Source organism: Rhinopithecus bieti, unplaced genomic scaffold (assembly GCF_001698545.2).
Source record: "Rhinopithecus bieti isolate Rb0 unplaced genomic scaffold, ASM169854v2 scaffold_5497, whole genome shotgun sequence".
Classification (NCBI taxonomy): domain Eukaryota; kingdom Metazoa; phylum Chordata; class Mammalia; order Primates; family Cercopithecidae; genus Rhinopithecus; species Rhinopithecus bieti.
In genome coordinates, this window is record NW_016805006.1 from 1,559,715 (window position 1) to 1,576,416 (window position 16,702).

The 16,702-nt window shown below is 46.6% G+C and overlaps 1 protein-coding gene and 1 pseudogene across 2 annotated transcripts in view; one reads left to right on the forward strand and one right to left on the reverse strand.

Annotated features, from left to right (window-relative positions):
- Positions 1–3,977: 3,977 nt before the first annotated feature.
- On the forward strand, positions 3,978–4,247 carry LOC108528838 (non-histone chromosomal protein HMG-17 pseudogene; annotated as a pseudogene).
- A 3,086-nt stretch (positions 4,248–7,333) lies between these two features.
- Positions 7,334–16,702, reverse strand: part of CHCT1 (CHD1 helical C-terminal domain containing 1) — a 12,954-nt gene continuing 3,585 nt past the window's right edge. For both annotated transcript variants that reach the window (XM_017870821.1, XM_017870822.1), the window contains exons 2-6: positions 15,643–15,744; positions 15,143–15,318; positions 14,664–14,763; positions 11,890–12,085; positions 7,334–7,577 (exon numbers count right to left, since the gene is read on the reverse strand). In XM_017870821.1, coding sequence (XP_017726310.1) covers positions 7,492–7,577; positions 11,890–12,085; positions 14,664–14,763; positions 15,143–15,318; positions 15,643–15,684 — 600 coding nt within the window. In that variant the 5' untranslated portion in view covers positions 15,685–15,744 and the 3' untranslated portion in view covers positions 7,334–7,491. The remainder of the gene's footprint in view (positions 7,578–11,889; positions 12,086–14,663; positions 14,764–15,142; positions 15,319–15,642; positions 15,745–16,702) is intronic.

Consider the following 16,702-nt stretch of genomic DNA (forward strand, 5'->3'; position numbering starts at 1 on the left):
GAAAAAAAATCTGTGAATGATCACTTCCAGAAAGTGCCTTGAAAAACCTCTAGCGTAATTTACTTTTGAATTAGAACTTTGGTGTAACAAGTGAAAGTTGATTTGCATTTAAATTCTTTCCAAGTACAGAATCAGGCTTTTTCACTCTTGCTGCTATTTGAATTTTAAAGTTTGAGTATTTTTCTTTCCTGTTACATAATGACTGGTTATTTCTCTCTATGAGCTAAGAATGATCCAGATGTTGCCTTCTGTTTCACTTAGCCATGAGTTGTGTGTTTCTGTTTTGTTTTTGAGGCAGGTTCTCACCATTGCCCAGGCTGGTTTCAAACTCCTGGGTTCAAGCAATCCTTCTGCCTCAGCCTCCTGAGTAGCTCGGATTACAGGTTTGAGCCACTGTGCCTGGCTCATGAATAGTTATTTTTCATTTCTAAACATTCTATTTTTTTTTCAAGTCTGTATACTCTTCCTATCACAAATTCTCATGCCTGTAATTCCAGCACTTTGGGAGGCCAAGGCAGGTGGATTGCTTGAAGCCAGGAGTTTGAGACCAGACTGGGCAACATGGCGAGAATCTATGTCTACAAAGAAACTTTTTTGAAGTTAGCCAGGCGTGATGGTACATGCCTATAGTCCCAGCTACTCAAGAGGCTGAGGCAGAAGGGTCACTTGAGCCCAGGAAATCGAGACTGCAGTGAGCTATCATCATGTCACTGCACTCCAGGCTGGGTAACAAATTCAGACCCGGTCTCAAAAAAAATAATAATTAAAAAAATAAATAAAAGGCCGGGCGCGGTGGCTCACGCCTGTAATCCCAGCACTTTGGGAGGCCGAGGCGGATGGATCACGAGGTCAGGAGATCAAGACCATCCTGGCTAACACGGTGAAACCCTGTCTCTACTAAAAATACAAAAAATTAGGCAGGCGCAGTGGCGGGCGTCTGTAGTCCCAGCTACTCGGGAGGCTGAGGCAGGAGAATGGCATGAACCCGGGAGGTGGAGCTTGCAGTGAGCCAAGATCCTGCACCGCACTCCAGTCTGGCAACAGAACAAGACTGTCTCAAAAAGCAAACGTCTGTATACAAAACAGGAAAATCATAAAAGACAGAGCACTGTGTGTGGAGGAATCAAAAAAGCTTGGACAGTCAGCATCTCAACTCAACTAAGTCAGCCCCTAAGCCCCTGTTTTCTTTTCTTTTCTTTTTTTTTTTTTTAGACAGAGTCTCACTCTGTCACCCAGGCTACAGTGCAGTGGCACAATCTTGGATCACTGCAACCTCCACCTCCTAGGTTCGAGCATTTCTCCTGCCTCAGCCTCTGGAGTAGCTGGGATTACATGCACGCACCGCCAAGCCTGGCCAGGCCAATTTTTGTATTTTTAGTAGAGATGGGATTTTGCCATGTTAGCCAGGCTGGTCTCAAACTCCTGACCTCAAGTGATCCATCTGCCTTGGCCTCCCAAAGTGCTGGGATTACAGACGTGAGCCACCCAGCCTGGCCCTAGCCTGTTTTCTTTGTAATGGGGAGAAGGAGTTTCCCTCACAAGTTTGACACAAAAATCCAATGAGAATCAAAATGTAAAACTCTGCCATTTCTCCCAAGTTACATGCATTTGTGATAATTATTATAAAGAGGAAATTTTGGGTGACTCCTGAGACTGGGGTGGGAGTGGGTCAGGCAGTAGTTAGTCATTACATTCGTGGTTAGGAGCCTCTTCCATTTAAAACTAGGGAAAGTCACCTGGTGCAGTGGCTCATGCTTGGAATTTCAGCTATTTGGAAGGCTGAGGCAGGAGGATCGCTTGAGACCTTCAGAAGTTTGAGGCTGTAGTGAGCTGTAATCATGCCTTGCACTCCAGCCTGGACAACAGAGTGAGACCTCATCTCTTAAAAAAATAAAAGTAAAACTTTAGGGAAAGTACCCTTTATTCTCTAAGGAAAAGGACCCTTCTTGAAGGCTCTGTTAGTGAGGTATTTTCTCTAGGATAAGCCTCATCCCTAAGACAGCATAGGCCAAGGTATGATTTGGGGATTTCCACCAAGGCTCCCCACTTCCCAATAGCTTCTCCAACAACCTGTTTATGGTGTTCCCAAGTCCAACGTTATACTTTTGGGTAGAGATACTTTTAAAAAATAAAAACAATCCTAGGAGAAGTAATACATTTTGGCTAGGTACAGTGGCTAATGGCTGTAATCCCAGCACTTTGGGAGGCTGAGGTGAGCGGATCACCTGAGGTCAAGAGTTCGAGACCAGCCTGGACAACATGGTGAAACCCCATCTCTACTAAAAATACAAAACTTAGCTGGGCATGGTGGGGCACACCTGTAATCCCAGGTACTCTGGAGGCAGGGCAGGAGAGTCGCTTGAACCTGGGAGGCAGAGGTTGTGGTGAGCCGAGATTGTGCCACTGCACTCCAGCCTGGGTGACAGAGTGAGACTGTCTTAAAAAAAAAAATAGAATAAAGAGGAGAAGAAGTAATACATTTTAGTTTTGAGGGTTATTTCCATCTTGTGAGAAATGAGTGCGTGGGCCGAGAGTAGGTGAAACATACATTATTGGTATGTAGGAAGTGCCCTGGCCTGGGGGACCTGAGTTGTAGTTCCAGTTCTGCTTAGAAACGTCACCTTTCTTCTTGGGCCTCTGTTTTCCCTCTGAACGAGGAGGTGGTTGGTCAGAATTCTCTGTTTTGGGTTCGTTCATTCATTAAAAGTTTGCTAAGTACCTATTATATGCCGAATACTATTGTAATTGCTTTGGATACAGCAATGAACAGGACAGACAAAAATCTCTAACCTTGTGGAACTTACATTCTAAGGGAGAAGACAGTTAATAAACAAGAAATATAATAATTGGCCGGGTGTGGTGGCTCACTCTTGTAATCCCAGCACTTTGGTAGGTGGAGGCCAGCGGAGTTTGAGACCAGCCTGGACAACATGGTGAAACCCCTTCTCTACTGAAAATACAAAAAAAATTAGCCAGGCATGGTGGCACGCTCCTGTAAGCCCAGCTACTTGGAAGGCTGAGGCAGGAGAATCGCTTGAATCCGAGAGGCGGAGGTTGCAGTGAGACCAGACTGCACCATTGCATTCCAGCCTGGGTGACAGAGTGAGACTCCATCTAAGGAAAAAATAAAAATAAAAAAGAAAGCTTCAAAACCAAGCCTCACTTGTTGTCCATTTTTGCCTTTAGGCGTCCCGATTGGTTCTCAAAGTTGATAAGCGAACCCCTGGCCCCCTTCTCTCCTCTTCATCTTTTGTACACGCTGGTTTGCACACGTTGGTTGGAAGAACAAGGCTGTAGTGTCTCACAATTCCTCTAGGTGGCAGTGCTGCCTTGCCTACTGGGGACACTTAGTATTTTGGACTGTTCCCAAAACAGCCACATTTCACTTGTCAGTGAAATCTCTCAGGAGTAGAAAAACATTGGAAAGCCCGTAGTCATCATGGACACCCTCCTGCCCGACTTCCCGTCTCTCTGAAATCCTCCCTGCTTTGACAAAACTGTCAGGGTCTAACCAAGCCAGGCTGGCCCCAGGCCTATGCCTTGGCCGTCTTACCTTGCCACTTCTAGGAGGCGGTGACGATAAGGAAGAAAGAAATGGCCGCTTCCCCCATTCAAGCTTCCCTGAACTCCTTCTTCGAGACTAGATTGATATTCAGTTTAGCATCGTAAGTCTATGAAGATACTCACTTCTGAACACAAATCGAGGGAGGGAGGGAGAAGAGTCACACCCATCTGCCCTGGCCTCTCCTGCTCCAGGGCACCCCTGCACCCTAAATGCCTCTGCCTTAGGCAGAGCCCTGGAGAATATGTCATTTGTGTTTTTGGAGAATGATTGGACCTACTTTCCCTCCTGGAAATGACAAAAGTTCACAAAGTTTGGAGGAAGAAGAGGCGAGAACGATCCCCGGACCGACCAAACCCCGCGCCGCTGCATCCTGCGCCCAGTGCCTAGTCCCGATACCATCGTCGCCGCCACCATGCCCAAGAGAAAGGCTGAAGGGGATGTTAAAGAAGATAAAGTCAAGATGAAGGACGAACCACAGAGAAGATCCGCGAGCTTGTCTGCTAAACCTGCTTTTCCAAAGCCGGAGCCCAAGCATAAAAAGGCCCCTGCAAAGAAGGGAGAGAAGCTACCCAAAGGGAAAAAGGGAAAAGCTGATGCTGGCAAGGAGGGGAATAACGCAGAAAATGGAGACGCCAAAACAGACCAGGCACAGAAAGCGGAAGGTGCTGGAGATGCCAAGTGAAGTGTGTGCATTTTTGATAACTGTGTGTACATCTGGTGACTATACAGTTTGAAGTACTATTTTTTATCAAGTTTTATAAAAATGCAGAATTTTATTTTATTTTTTTTAAATATTTATTTTATTTTTTTAAAACAACAACAGAACACTTCATTGTTGTTTTGGGGGGAAGGGCCATATGTCACTAATAGAATGTCTCCGAAGCTGGATTGATGTGGGGTAAACACCTTTAACTTCTATTTTTGAGAGACTTCCTTTTAGCTCCCAGGAAGAGGGATTCCCTACTTTTGACACACATGGCTACCTTGGCACAAAAGCCTTGTGGTATGGAAAACAAATTTGTTTTATGTCCTCTTCTCCCTTTCCACCTTTCAGCATAGACTTAACTGCCTTAAGCCCAGACATCTGTTGGGACCTGACCCCCTAGTCATTGGTTACCAGTGTGTCAGACAATCTGGACTTTCCAGTGATGCCACTGAGATGGCACCTGTCAAAAGAGCAGTGGTTCCATTTCTAGATTGTGAATCTTCAGATAAATTCTGCCATTTTCATTTCACTTCCTGAAAGTCAGGGTCGGCTTGTGAAAAGCTGTTAAACAACATGCTGAATGTGAAGCGTCAACCCTCACTCTAAACTTTCCCTGTTCGGACATCAGATGAAGACTTCATTGGGTTTTATAGTGACTTTCTTTTTGGTAGTCCATTGAAGAATCCCGGGAGTTTGAAAGTTGTTGTATACTGTTAATGATTGTCTGCCCCTGTCCTTCCTGAAACACCATGATTGTTTATGGAAAGTATCTTTAATAAAGCTGGATACAATTTGGCTTGGAAAAAAAAAGTTAACAAAATTTGCAGCCTGATGATGTGATAGAAAAATAAAAACTCATTTTCTGGGGAGAAATTCAAGCTGCAGCAGAAATTGGCATAAGTAAGGAGGAGCCAAATGCTAATCCTCAAGACAATGGGGGAAAATGTCTCCAGGGCATGTCAGAGACCTTCTTGGAAACGCCTCCCATCACAGGCCCAGAGGTCTAGGAGGGAAAAAATGTTTTCCTGGGCCAGGTCCAGGGCTCTCCTGCAATGTGCAGCCTCAGGATTTGGCGCCCTAGAGCCCAGCTGCTCCAGCGTGGCTAAAAGGGTACAGCTTGGGCCATAGCTTCAGAAGGTGCAAGCCCCAGCCTTGCAGCTTCCACATGGTGTTGAGCCTGTGGATGCACAGAAGTCAAGAATTGAGGTTTGGGAACCTCCACTTAGATTTCAGAGGATGTATGGAAATGCTTGAATGTCCAGGCAGAGGTATGCTGCAGGAGTGGAGCCCTCATGGAGAACCTCTGCTTGGGCAGTATGGAAGGAAAATGTAAGGTGGGAAGACTCCACACAGAGTTCCCACTGGGGCACTGCCTGATGGAGCTGTCAGATGAGGCCCACTGCCCTCCAGACCCCAGAATGGTAGATCCACCAACAGCTCACCATGTACCAGGAAAAGCGGCAGACACTCAATGCCTGTGAAAGCAGCCAGGAGTGGAGCTGTATCCTGCAAAGGCATAGGGCCAGAGCTGCCCAAGACCATGGGAACCTACCTGTTGCATCAGCATGACCTTGATGTGAGACATGGATTCAAAAGAGATCTTTTTGGAACTTTAATATTTGACTGCCCTGCTGGATTTTGGACTTGCATGGGACCTGTAGTCTTTTCATTTTGCCCAATTTCTCCCATTTGGAATGGGTGAATTTACCCAATGCCTGTACCTCCATTGTATCTCGGAAGTAACTAACTCGGCTTTTGATTTTATAGGTTCATAGGTAGAACGGACTTGCCTTGTCTCAGATGAGACTTTAGACTTGAACTTTTGGTTAATGCTGAAATGAATTAAGACTTTGGGGAACTTTTGTGAATGCATGATTGGTTTTGAAATGTGAGGACATGAGATTTGGGAAGGGTCAGGGTGGAATGGTATGGTTTAGCTCTGTGTCCCCACCCAAATTTCAACTCTAATTGTAATAATACCCACTTGTTGTGGGAGGGACCCAGTGGAAGGTAACTGAATCATGAGGGTGGGTTTCTTTCCATGCTGTTCTCATAAGTCTCATGAGATCTGATGGTTTCACAAAGGGGAGTTCTCCTGTACACACTCTTTTGCCTGCTGCCATGTAAGATGTGACTTTACTCCTCATTTGCCTTCTGCCATGATTGTGAGGCCTCCCCAGCCATGTGGAACTGAGTCAATTAAACCTCTTTCTTTTATAAAGTACCCAGTCTCAGGTATGTCTTTATTAGCAGTGGGAGAAAAGACTAACACATGGATTCAATCAACTCTCCCACCTTAGCCTCCCAAGTAGCTGGGACTACAGGTGCCTGTCACTATGAACAGCTAATTTTTTTGTAGAGATGGAGTTTTACCATATCGCCCTGGCTAGTCTGAAACTCCTGAGCTCAAACGATCTTCCACCTCAGCCTCCCAAAGTGCTGGGATTACAGGCATGAGGCACCATGCCCAGCCTTAAAGTGTTTTAAACAAGTAGAACATGACCAGGGACAAAGAAAACACATTGGTAGCCTTACTTTAGTGCACAGGTTGTGGTTTTGTGACTGCTGGCTCGAGCCATCATGTTAGCTAAGACCATTAGTGTTGTTTCCTGTTTGGTCTCCTGCCTCTAGCCTTGTTCACTACCATGCACTTTGCTCACAGCCACCAGAACATCTCCCCAATACCCTAGTCACACCCATTCATTCCACTGCTTGACACATCCCTTGCCACTGCCCATCCCAAGCTACCCACTAAATGAAGTCCAGATGATGCAGGCAGGCTGCCAGGCTTGCCATGCTGACCCCAGGCTCCCTCCCTCCCTATCTGTGCACTCCCCTGGCAAACACCCAGCTCCTTTGTTAACTCCCCCGAGGCCTGCCCCAGTCACCTGCTGTTGTGTCTTTTCTATGTCTGTCTGCTCCACCAGACTGTGATGGTCCTCGACAAAGTGACCACATCTTATTCATCTGTGCATATGTGGGGCACCTGCCACTTAGAAGGTGGCTGGCAAATATTTTTCAAACAAATTAAAAATGTATGAATGATGGCTGTTGGTCAAGTGAGGTAGAACTGTCATAAGAATGTTTATTTCCCACCTCATTTATTCCTAATTAAGACCTGAGAATCATTTTGATAAGGACAATTCTTTTCCCTTTTTGGTCTCCATTCCCCGTGCTCTGAGAGCCAGGGCAAGCTGGCCCTTTGTCCCAGCTGGTCTTCTTATGGGTCAGTCTCTGGAGTTTCTGGGGCTTCCTTTATTCTCCTTCTCTTGAGTTTTGATTTTTGGGAAAGCTCCCTTAAAGAATCTGAAAAAGAGAAGGTCAGAGGCAGTCACAGTGACATCACAAACAGTACGAATTTCAGTCTGTAATACATGGGGGGTGTTGTAGGGGCAGAGAGGAAGAATAGCAAAATCTTATCTTACTTCCCACCTATATCACTTAGTCTTTTCTCACAGAAACCCTGTAGAGAGATGGCATTGTCCCCAATTTACAGACGAGGACTGTCACCCAGGTCCAGGGTAAGGGGATGACCCGCCCAAAGTCTTACAGCAAGTTAGGGGAAGAGTCAGGGCAAGACCCAAGTTTCCTTGACCTCTGGCTCCAACCTCTGATTCTTCCTTACTCCTCTCCTAGGCCTCATGATCCAATTCCCAGTACTGTTTGCAAACCCTATTGCCAAGTTTTAATTAAGAACTAACTTTATGGCCAGGCATGGTGGCTCACGCTTGTAATGCCAGCACTTTGGGAGGCTGAGGTGGATGAATCACTTGAGGTCAGGAGTTCGAGACCAGCCTGGCCAACATGGTGAAACTCCCATCTCTACTAAAAATACAAAAATTAGCCGGGCATGGTGGCACATGCCTGTAATCTTAACTACTCGGGAGGCTGAGGCAGGAGAATCACTTGAACCGGGGAGGCTGAGGTTACTGTGAGCTGAGATTGCACAACTGCACTTCAGCCTGGGCCACAGAGTGAGACTCTGTCTCAAAAAAATAAATAAATCAAAAATAAAATAACTGACTTTATTAACATAGTGCCAAAGAAATACCACATAGGTTATTTTCATTGCAAGGACAGACTCATTGACTAATCTTAGCCCATTCCCGGTGGGTCCACGAGATATTCTGTGCTTTGTCAGGTAGTAATGGGAAGAGCATAACCTCATCTCTTATGTAGCCTCTAGCCAAAAACACGTTTAATTTGAACCCATGAAGACTTTCAAGTCCTGTTTCTAGAGGAACAAGCTAAAAGATGTCAAAAGGAAGCAACAGGGAATAAATCAGGAAGGAGAACATTCTGCTGAATAGAAGCCTCATCTTTTCAACAGGTCAGGAATGTAAAAAAAAAAAAAAAAAAAAAAACAGCCAGGCACGGTGGCTCAAGCCTGTAATCCCAGCACTTTGGGGGGCTGAGGCAGGTGGATCATTTGAGGTCAGGAGCTTGAGACCAACCTGACCCCGTCTCTACTAAAAATACAAAAATTAGCTGGTCATGGTAGCATGTGCCTGTAGTCCCAGCCACTCAGGAGGCTGAGGCAGAAGAATCGCTTGAACCTGGCAGAGACTGCAGTGAGCTGAGATCATGCTATGGCACTCCAGCCTGGGTGACAGAGCAAGACTTTATCTCAAAAAAAAAAAAAAGGACTTTCTTAGGTTTAAAGATTTAAACCAAAGACATGACCAGGTGAAATGCATGGTTTGAGAAGCCAGTGCAAAAGTTCTCTGGCTGTAGGGAAAATTTGAATATGGAGTATTTAGTCCAATTATTAGATGAAATGAAAATGTTGACATAGAAATGTTGATACAGGGCCAGGCTTGGTGGCTCATGCCTGTAATCCCTGCACTTTGAGAGGCAGAGGCAGGTGGATTGCTTGACCCCAGGTGTCCCAGAGCAGGCGGGACAACACGGCAAAACTCCATCTCTACAAAAAAACACAAAAATTACCCAGGCATGGTGGTGTGCATCTGTAGTCCCAGCTACTTAGGAGGCTGATGCAAGAGAATCACTTGAACCTAGGAGATGGAGGTTGCAGTGAACTGAGATCAAGCCACGGCACTCCAGCCTGGGTGCGAGGACTGAAAAACCCTGTCACACACCAAAAAAAAAAAAAAAAAAAAAGAGAGAGAGAGAGAAAGAAAAAAGATAGGTTGATACCATTAACTTAAAAAAAGCAACTCCATTGAGACCAGCCTGACCAACATGGTGAAATCTCGTTTCTACTAAAAATACAAAAATTAGCATGGCGTGGTGGGGCGTGCCTGTAATCCCAGCTACTCAGGAGGCTGAGGCAAGAGAATCACTTGAACTCGGGAAGCAGAGGTTGCAGTGAGCCGAGATGACGCCGTTACACTCTAGCCTGGGTAACAGAGTGAGACTCCATCTCAAAAAAAAGAAAAGCAACTCCAAATCAAAATTGCATGTACAGCATGATCTCATTTCATTTAAAATATATATATTTAGGCCAGGCATGGTGGCTCAGGCCTGTAATCTCAGCACTTTGGGAGACCAAGGTGGGTGGATCACTTGAGGTCAGGAGTTCAAGACCAGCCTGACCAACATGGTGAAACCCCTGTCTCTACTAGAAGCACAAAATTAGCCAGGCATGGTGGCGCATGCCTGCAATCCCAGCTACTTGGGAAGCTGAGGCAGGAGAATCGCTTGAACCCGGGAGGCGGAGGTTGCAGTGAGCCAAGATCATGCCATTACACTCTAGCCTGGTCAACAAGAGCAAAATTCCATCTCAAAAAAAAAATAAAAAATATATATTTATGGCTGGGCGCAGTGGCTCACACCTGTGATCCCAGCACTTCGGGAGACTGAGGCAGGAGGATCATGAGGTCAAGAGATTGAGACAATCCTGGCCAACATGGTGAAACCCTGTTTCTAATAAAAATACAAAAATTAGCTGGGCATTGTGGTACACCCCTGTAGTCCCAGGTACTCGGGAGGCTGAGGCAGGAGAATCGCTTGAACCCGGGAGGCAGGGGTTGCAGTGAGCCGAGATCTCACCACTACTCCAGCCTGGCGACAGAGCAAGACTCCATCTCAAAATATATATATCTGTTTTATGTGTATATATATACACACACACACACACACACATATATACATAAAAAAGATCTGGAAAGTGTTAATAGTGGTGATGACAATGTGATGTTTATATTTCCTTATTTTTGCTTATCTGCATAATCAAATTTTCTCTATGTTTATATTTATACTAATAAAATGTTGTTAATTTTAATAACTGCATGAAACCCATCATCAAAAAATGTTTCCTGTTACTTCCCTCCGTGCACCTCTTCAATCCTCTTCCATTCACCGCCAAGCCCAGGCTGTCTACTCATTGCCCCTCACCTCCGCACCTCTGCACTTTATTCCCACTTCCCTCCTTTCCTTCATCCATATCCTTATCCCTTTCTTTAAAGCCTGTCCCAAATTTACCTCCTTCAAGCAACCTGTCTCGTTTGACACATCCTTTGCCCTGTGGCCTCAGACAGCTGTTTGTAAAAGGGAGATAATAACACCTATCTCATCAGGATGCTAAAGAGGTTGAGTGAAATTAACAGATACAAAGCCCCTGGTACAGAGAGAAGCCAGTCCAGAATCCCAGAGCTCACTTTCCTCATCTGAGTCATGGACTGCTTGGCCCAGAGCATCTTTGTTACAGACTGGTCTTCATTCTCTTGTCTGTTTACATCCTCAACTTAAACTGGGATGGTCCGGGCACAGTGGCTCACACCTGTAATCCCAGCACTTTGGGAGGTCGAGGTGGGCAGATTACTTGAGGCCAGGAGTTTGAGATCAGCCTGGCCAACATGGCAATACCCTCATCTCTACTAAAAATACAAAAGCTGGGCATGGTGGTGTACACCTGTAATCCCAGCTACTGGGGAGGCTGAGGCGGAATAATCACCTGAACCCGGGAGGCGGAGGTTGCAGTGAGCCAAGATTGCACCACTGCACTCCAGCCTGGGCGACAGAGTGAGGCTCCATCTCAAAAAACAAAACAAAACAAAAACCCCTAAAAATAATAATAATAAAATAAAAGAGGCCGGGCACGGTGGCTCATGCCTGTAATCCTAGCACTTTGGGAGGCTGAGGCGGGTGGATTGTGTGAGCTCAGGAGTTCAAGACCAGCTTGGGCAACACAGTGAAACCCTGTCTTTACTAAAAGTACAAAAATTAGCCAGGCATGGTGGTGGGCACCTATAATCCTAGCTGCAGGGGATGCTGAGGCAGGAGAATCGCTTGAACCCAGAAGGCAGAGGTTGCAGTGAGCCGAGATAGCGCCATTGCACTCCAGCCTGGGTGACAGAGCGAGACTCCACCTGGAAAAAATAAAATAAATAAATAATAAAATAAAACAAAAACCTTTCTATAATGAGCACACCTGGGGAAGAGGGGGACTAAAAAGAGAATAGAAAGTAGAGAAGAAGAAGAAAAGATGGACAGAAAGGAAAATGCAGGATGAAGAGAAGATGGAAAGGAGGGAAGAGGAACTTGTCAGGCTCGGGGCAGAGGCTCCTGGCTGCTTGAGTCTACTCTTGGGGAACACCCAGACACCACTCACAAACCCCTGGGCCCAGGCATCACCCCAACACCAAATGGGCATTACCTCTCTTGACATGATCCTGGGATCTTGGCTCCCTGGGCAGGGGGCTCCCTTGACCCGGGGCCTGCATCTTGGACAGCCGCTCCTTCACACCGCTGATGTTGCCGTGCAGTCCCCAGGCATCGCAGAGCTTTGGCAGACTGTCTTCCTGGTCGGCCAGCAAGGATCTCTCCGGCGCATCCGAGGCGCAGAATGCCGCCTGCCATGGAGCCTCCATGTTAGGGAGAGTGTTGAGAAGAGGGGGACCTGAACTTTAGAGTCCCGGCCCCGCATTTGTTGAGAAATACTGAGGTCTGTCTGCCCCTCACACTTGCTAACCAAAAGGATGGGGTAGGAATCATAGTTGTGGGAGAGAAAGGACTGTGTCGACGTGGAGGGAGGCTGCCAATGATGTCTTCCTGGGTCGTCCTTTATTTTGAGATCATGTCTTCCATCTCTTTTTGGAATTGCAGTGTCTTACTGGTTTTTTGCAATGAAATGATATTTGTTTAAAAGACCTAACTTAGCAAAAATTAAAGTGGGAGCCTTACTTGGTTAGCTGAGGCAGGAGAATCCCTTGAACCCTGAAGGCGGAGGTTGCAGTGAGCTAGTGAGCTGAGATCACGCCACTACACTTCAGCCCAGGCACAGAGCAAGACTCCGTCTCAAAAAAAAAAAAAATTGCGAGTCTTTGTAAGCTTTGAGTCTGTTTAAAAAAAAGTAAAAATTTAAAAAATGAAATAAATTAACAGCCTGAATTTTGAAAGTAAAATTCAAAGACTATATATATATAAATTTTTCTGCCCAGTGTGGTGGCTCATGCCTATAGTCCTAGCACTTTAGGAGGCTGAGGAGGGCAGATCACTTGAGGTCAGGAGCTCAAGACCAGCCTGGCCAACATGGTGAAACCCCATCTCTACTAAAAATACAAAAATTAGCCGGGCATGATGGTGTATGCCTATAATCCCTGCCACTCAGGAGGCTGAGGTAGGAGAATCGCTTGAACCGGAGGTGGAGGTTGCAGTGAGCCAAAATCTTGCCATTGCACTCCAGCCTAGGGGACAAGAGCGAAACTCTGTCTCGAAAAGAAAAAAAAAAAATTCAGGCCAGTGAAATCCAGAAATCTAGAAATCAGTAAAGTGGCAGCTCCTCTTATTAAGAAGAGAAATCTTTGAAATGATCCAATCATTACATGGTCAGAGGAAGAATCAGTTGCAGAGAGGGAGAGGACCTGGTTAGGGCTGCATGGCGAGAGTGGTGAAAGGAGGGCACAGTTAGGGCACGGTTCTCATCCCGGACAGATGGAGGCTGAACCCTGCCTCTTCCTTCCTACTTGCTATAAAGACTGTGACAAATTAACTTACTTCCCTCTATTTGGGATCCTCTTTTACACACTGTGGACAATAATCCTAATTACCACTTAGGGTTACTTTTGAATATTACTTGAAGGAACATAAAGTGCCTGGCACGTAGAATGCCTTTACAACTGCTTTATCTATGATTATTATTCTGGACCAGTGGTTCTCAAAGTGTGCTCTGCAAACCCCCAGGAGTCCCTGCAATATTTTGACCTCATGGACCCCCTGAAACCAATGGATTCTAATGAAACCTAGCATGAAAATTTCATTGATACGAATCTGAAAAGGCTACATATTGTATGATACCAACGATATGACATTCTGAGACAGCAAAACTACAGAGACAGTGAACCTAAGATCAGTGGTTGTCAGGGGAGTGGGGGCAGGAGGGCAAGGACAAATAGATGGAGCACAGGGGGTTTTTAGGACCATGGCACTCTTCTGTATCGTACTGTAATGGTAGATACATGTCATCATAAATTTGGCAAAACCTATAGCCCATACAACGTGAAGAGTGGTAGGCTGGGCATGGTGGCTCACTCCTGTAATCCCAACGCTTTGGGAGGCTGAGGCGGGCAGATCACCTGAGGTCAGGAGTTCGAGACCAGCCCGGCCAACATGGTGAAACCTCGTTTCTACTAAAAATACAAAAATTAGTCAGGCACAGTGGCATGCACCTGTAATCCCAGCTACTTGAGAGGCTGTGGCAGGAGAATCACTTGAACCCAGGAGGCGAAGGTTGCAATGAGCCAAGATCACACCACTGCACTCCAGCCTGGATGACAGAGTAAGACTCCATCTCAAAAAAAGACTAGCTGAAACAGGGAAGGGGTGTAAGCACCTCTTCCTAAGACACGCCTACCAATGCTATGTCAGTTTACTATTACCATAGCAACACTTGGAAGTTGCGACTCCTTTCCATGGCAACAACCCAGAAGTACCACCCTTTTTCTGGTAAATTCCAAATAACCGTCCCATAATTTGCATGTAATTAAAAGTGGGGATAAATATGAGCACAGAACTGCCCCTGTGCTGCTACTCTGGGCACACTGCCCGTAGGGTAGCCCTGCTCCGCAAGGAGCAGTGCCTCTGCTGCTACTCTACATGGCCGCTTCCATAAACTTACTATTTAATACCATCAGCTCACCCTTAAATTATTTTCTGGGCAAAACCAAGAACTTTCCCGGGCTGAGCCCCAGTTTGGGGGCTCGCCTGTCCCTGTATCAAATACATATGGAGAACTTGATGGTAAGCCTCGGCCTCTTCAGCCCACTCTGCCCAGGGCAGGGGTAAAGGTCGAGCAGCAGAGTCTTGCCCTGGCAGTGAGCCCTGGGAAGAACCAGAGGGGCTCTGGGTGTGTCAGTCCCAGGCCTCCCCCCAAGTCTAAGGACACACCAACCAACCCTCAGCTGTGCCCGGGCAGAAGGTCTCATGCCTCACCAGGAACTTGGCCAGCTGGTTGCTCTTGGTGTACTTGTAAAGTCGGCAAAGCTGCTTTGCTTCCAGCTCTGAGAAGAGGGAGACGAACCGCCAGAGCATCCTGCAAAGGGGGAGACCTCAGGCTGGGGAGGTGGAGCACATGCTTCCTCCCTCCAGCATTTGTCTCAGGGTCAGGACCCACCCAGGGGAATATGGACCACATACCTCTTCGGGGTTTGGAGTTGGGGGAATGGAGGGGTGGGATTTGCCCAAACTTGAATATCCTATCCTGGTGTTGAGCACCTGTACGCAGTTGTTCAGTCAGAGACAAGGTGCAATCGGGGCTGTCCTGAGTGACTAGGAGCTCTCTCCACCCCACCAGGCTCCTGACTCCTCCACATAAAGATGAAGGACTGGGGGATCAACTAAGGTATCTCCTTGAATGAAGAGGGGGTTGCTCAGGAGTAGGTATGGGGAGCAGAGCAAAGAGACTGCCTTACTTTCTCCAGTGTTTGATTTCCCAGGCTCGGCAGTAATGCTGCAGAAAGTTGTTGATGTGGTCCCCTAGGACCACAAGGCTCTGCTTCATGTACTTCAGCTTCTTCTTCTGGGGAAGGTCCCTGGGCAGGTGCAACTTTCGCAGGAACTTCTTCAGTGGTCTTAGATATTCTTTACACTGAGGAGGCAACAGGTGAGGTGAGGAGGCAACAGGTGAGGTGAGGGGCCATGGGAGAAAAGAAGAGGCAGATGGGCAGTCCCAGGTATCCAGCAGATACCACAGCCCTGAGTGGCCCAGTGCTGCATGTTTGGCCACAGCCCTGAGTGGCCCAGTGCTGCGTGTTTCGGGAGGTGGCTCCGGTGCACGTCTCACCAAAAGTCCTTCCCAAGAGTAAGACAAGTGGGGCAACGCGCTGTGGGTCTGAGGCTTGTCATTTCCTGACTCAGGCCTCCTGAACAATGGGGAAAAGGGGACAGGGTTCCAGGCTGGCTCTTTACTCACAATTTTGAAGGTGTCCTGATCCAGGCCCTTGGCATGGCGCATGAGCGAGTCTCTGGCAGGGCTGGTGCTGGAGCTTGTCTCCAGGCATGGCACATTTGTCACCTGGGAGGAGGCAGGGGGCACTAAGCCGGGGGCTTGGACCGTTACTCCTGGGGGCAGTGCTGGGCAGGGACTGACCCAAATGGCAGCCAAAGCCCTTCTCCGCTGCCCTCTGACCTTCTTGACCCAGCATGGATGTGAGTGAGCCTTGGGCAAAGAAACCTATCTCTGAAAATCTCTGCTTAGAAAACCTAGAATATTCCACCTCTTTCTTTTATAATAATCATAGCATATTCTACTAGGTAACTTTACAAAGCACTTGGTAAACATTAACTCACTTTATCCTCCCACAAACTGTCAGGTTAGATGTTGAGGACCAACAGGTTTAAATGCCTGCTGGACACTCACAGTCCGATATATAGAGACAGCAAAAGTTGCAGCAGACCAGTCTAGACAATATAGTGAGACCTGGTCTCTACAAAAAATATAAAAATTGGCTGGGCACGGTGGTGTGCACCTATGGTCCCAGCTACCCAGGAGGCCAAGGTGGGAGGATCGCTTGTGCCCAGGAGGTGAAGGTTGCAGTGAGCCGAGATCATGTCACTGTGAGAAAGAGTTTATTGATTGCTGGGTGCTCAGTGAGGAGATGGAAGGAGTCCCTCAAATCTATCTTCCCAAGGAGTTCTGGACTGGGGTTTTTAAGGAGATCATGGAGGAGGAGGGATTGAAAAATCTGTGGTCATTGATTGGTCAGGGTCAGGGGATGAAATTATGTGGATGTGGAAACTGCATTCTCTGGTGAATCAGGTTTTGAGGGGTTCTTTAGACCCCTGCCATCTATCTGTAGTTTGAGTGATATGTAGAATCTGAAATAATATTTTAAAGAGAAAACTCAATGCTTCATAATGTTCGAGCTGTTATCTACAGAGCAGTTAAGGAAATACCATCTTGTAACAATGTCTATGGAATTCTTTTTTTTTTTTTTTTTTTTTTTTTTTTTTTTTTTTTTTTTTTTTTTTTT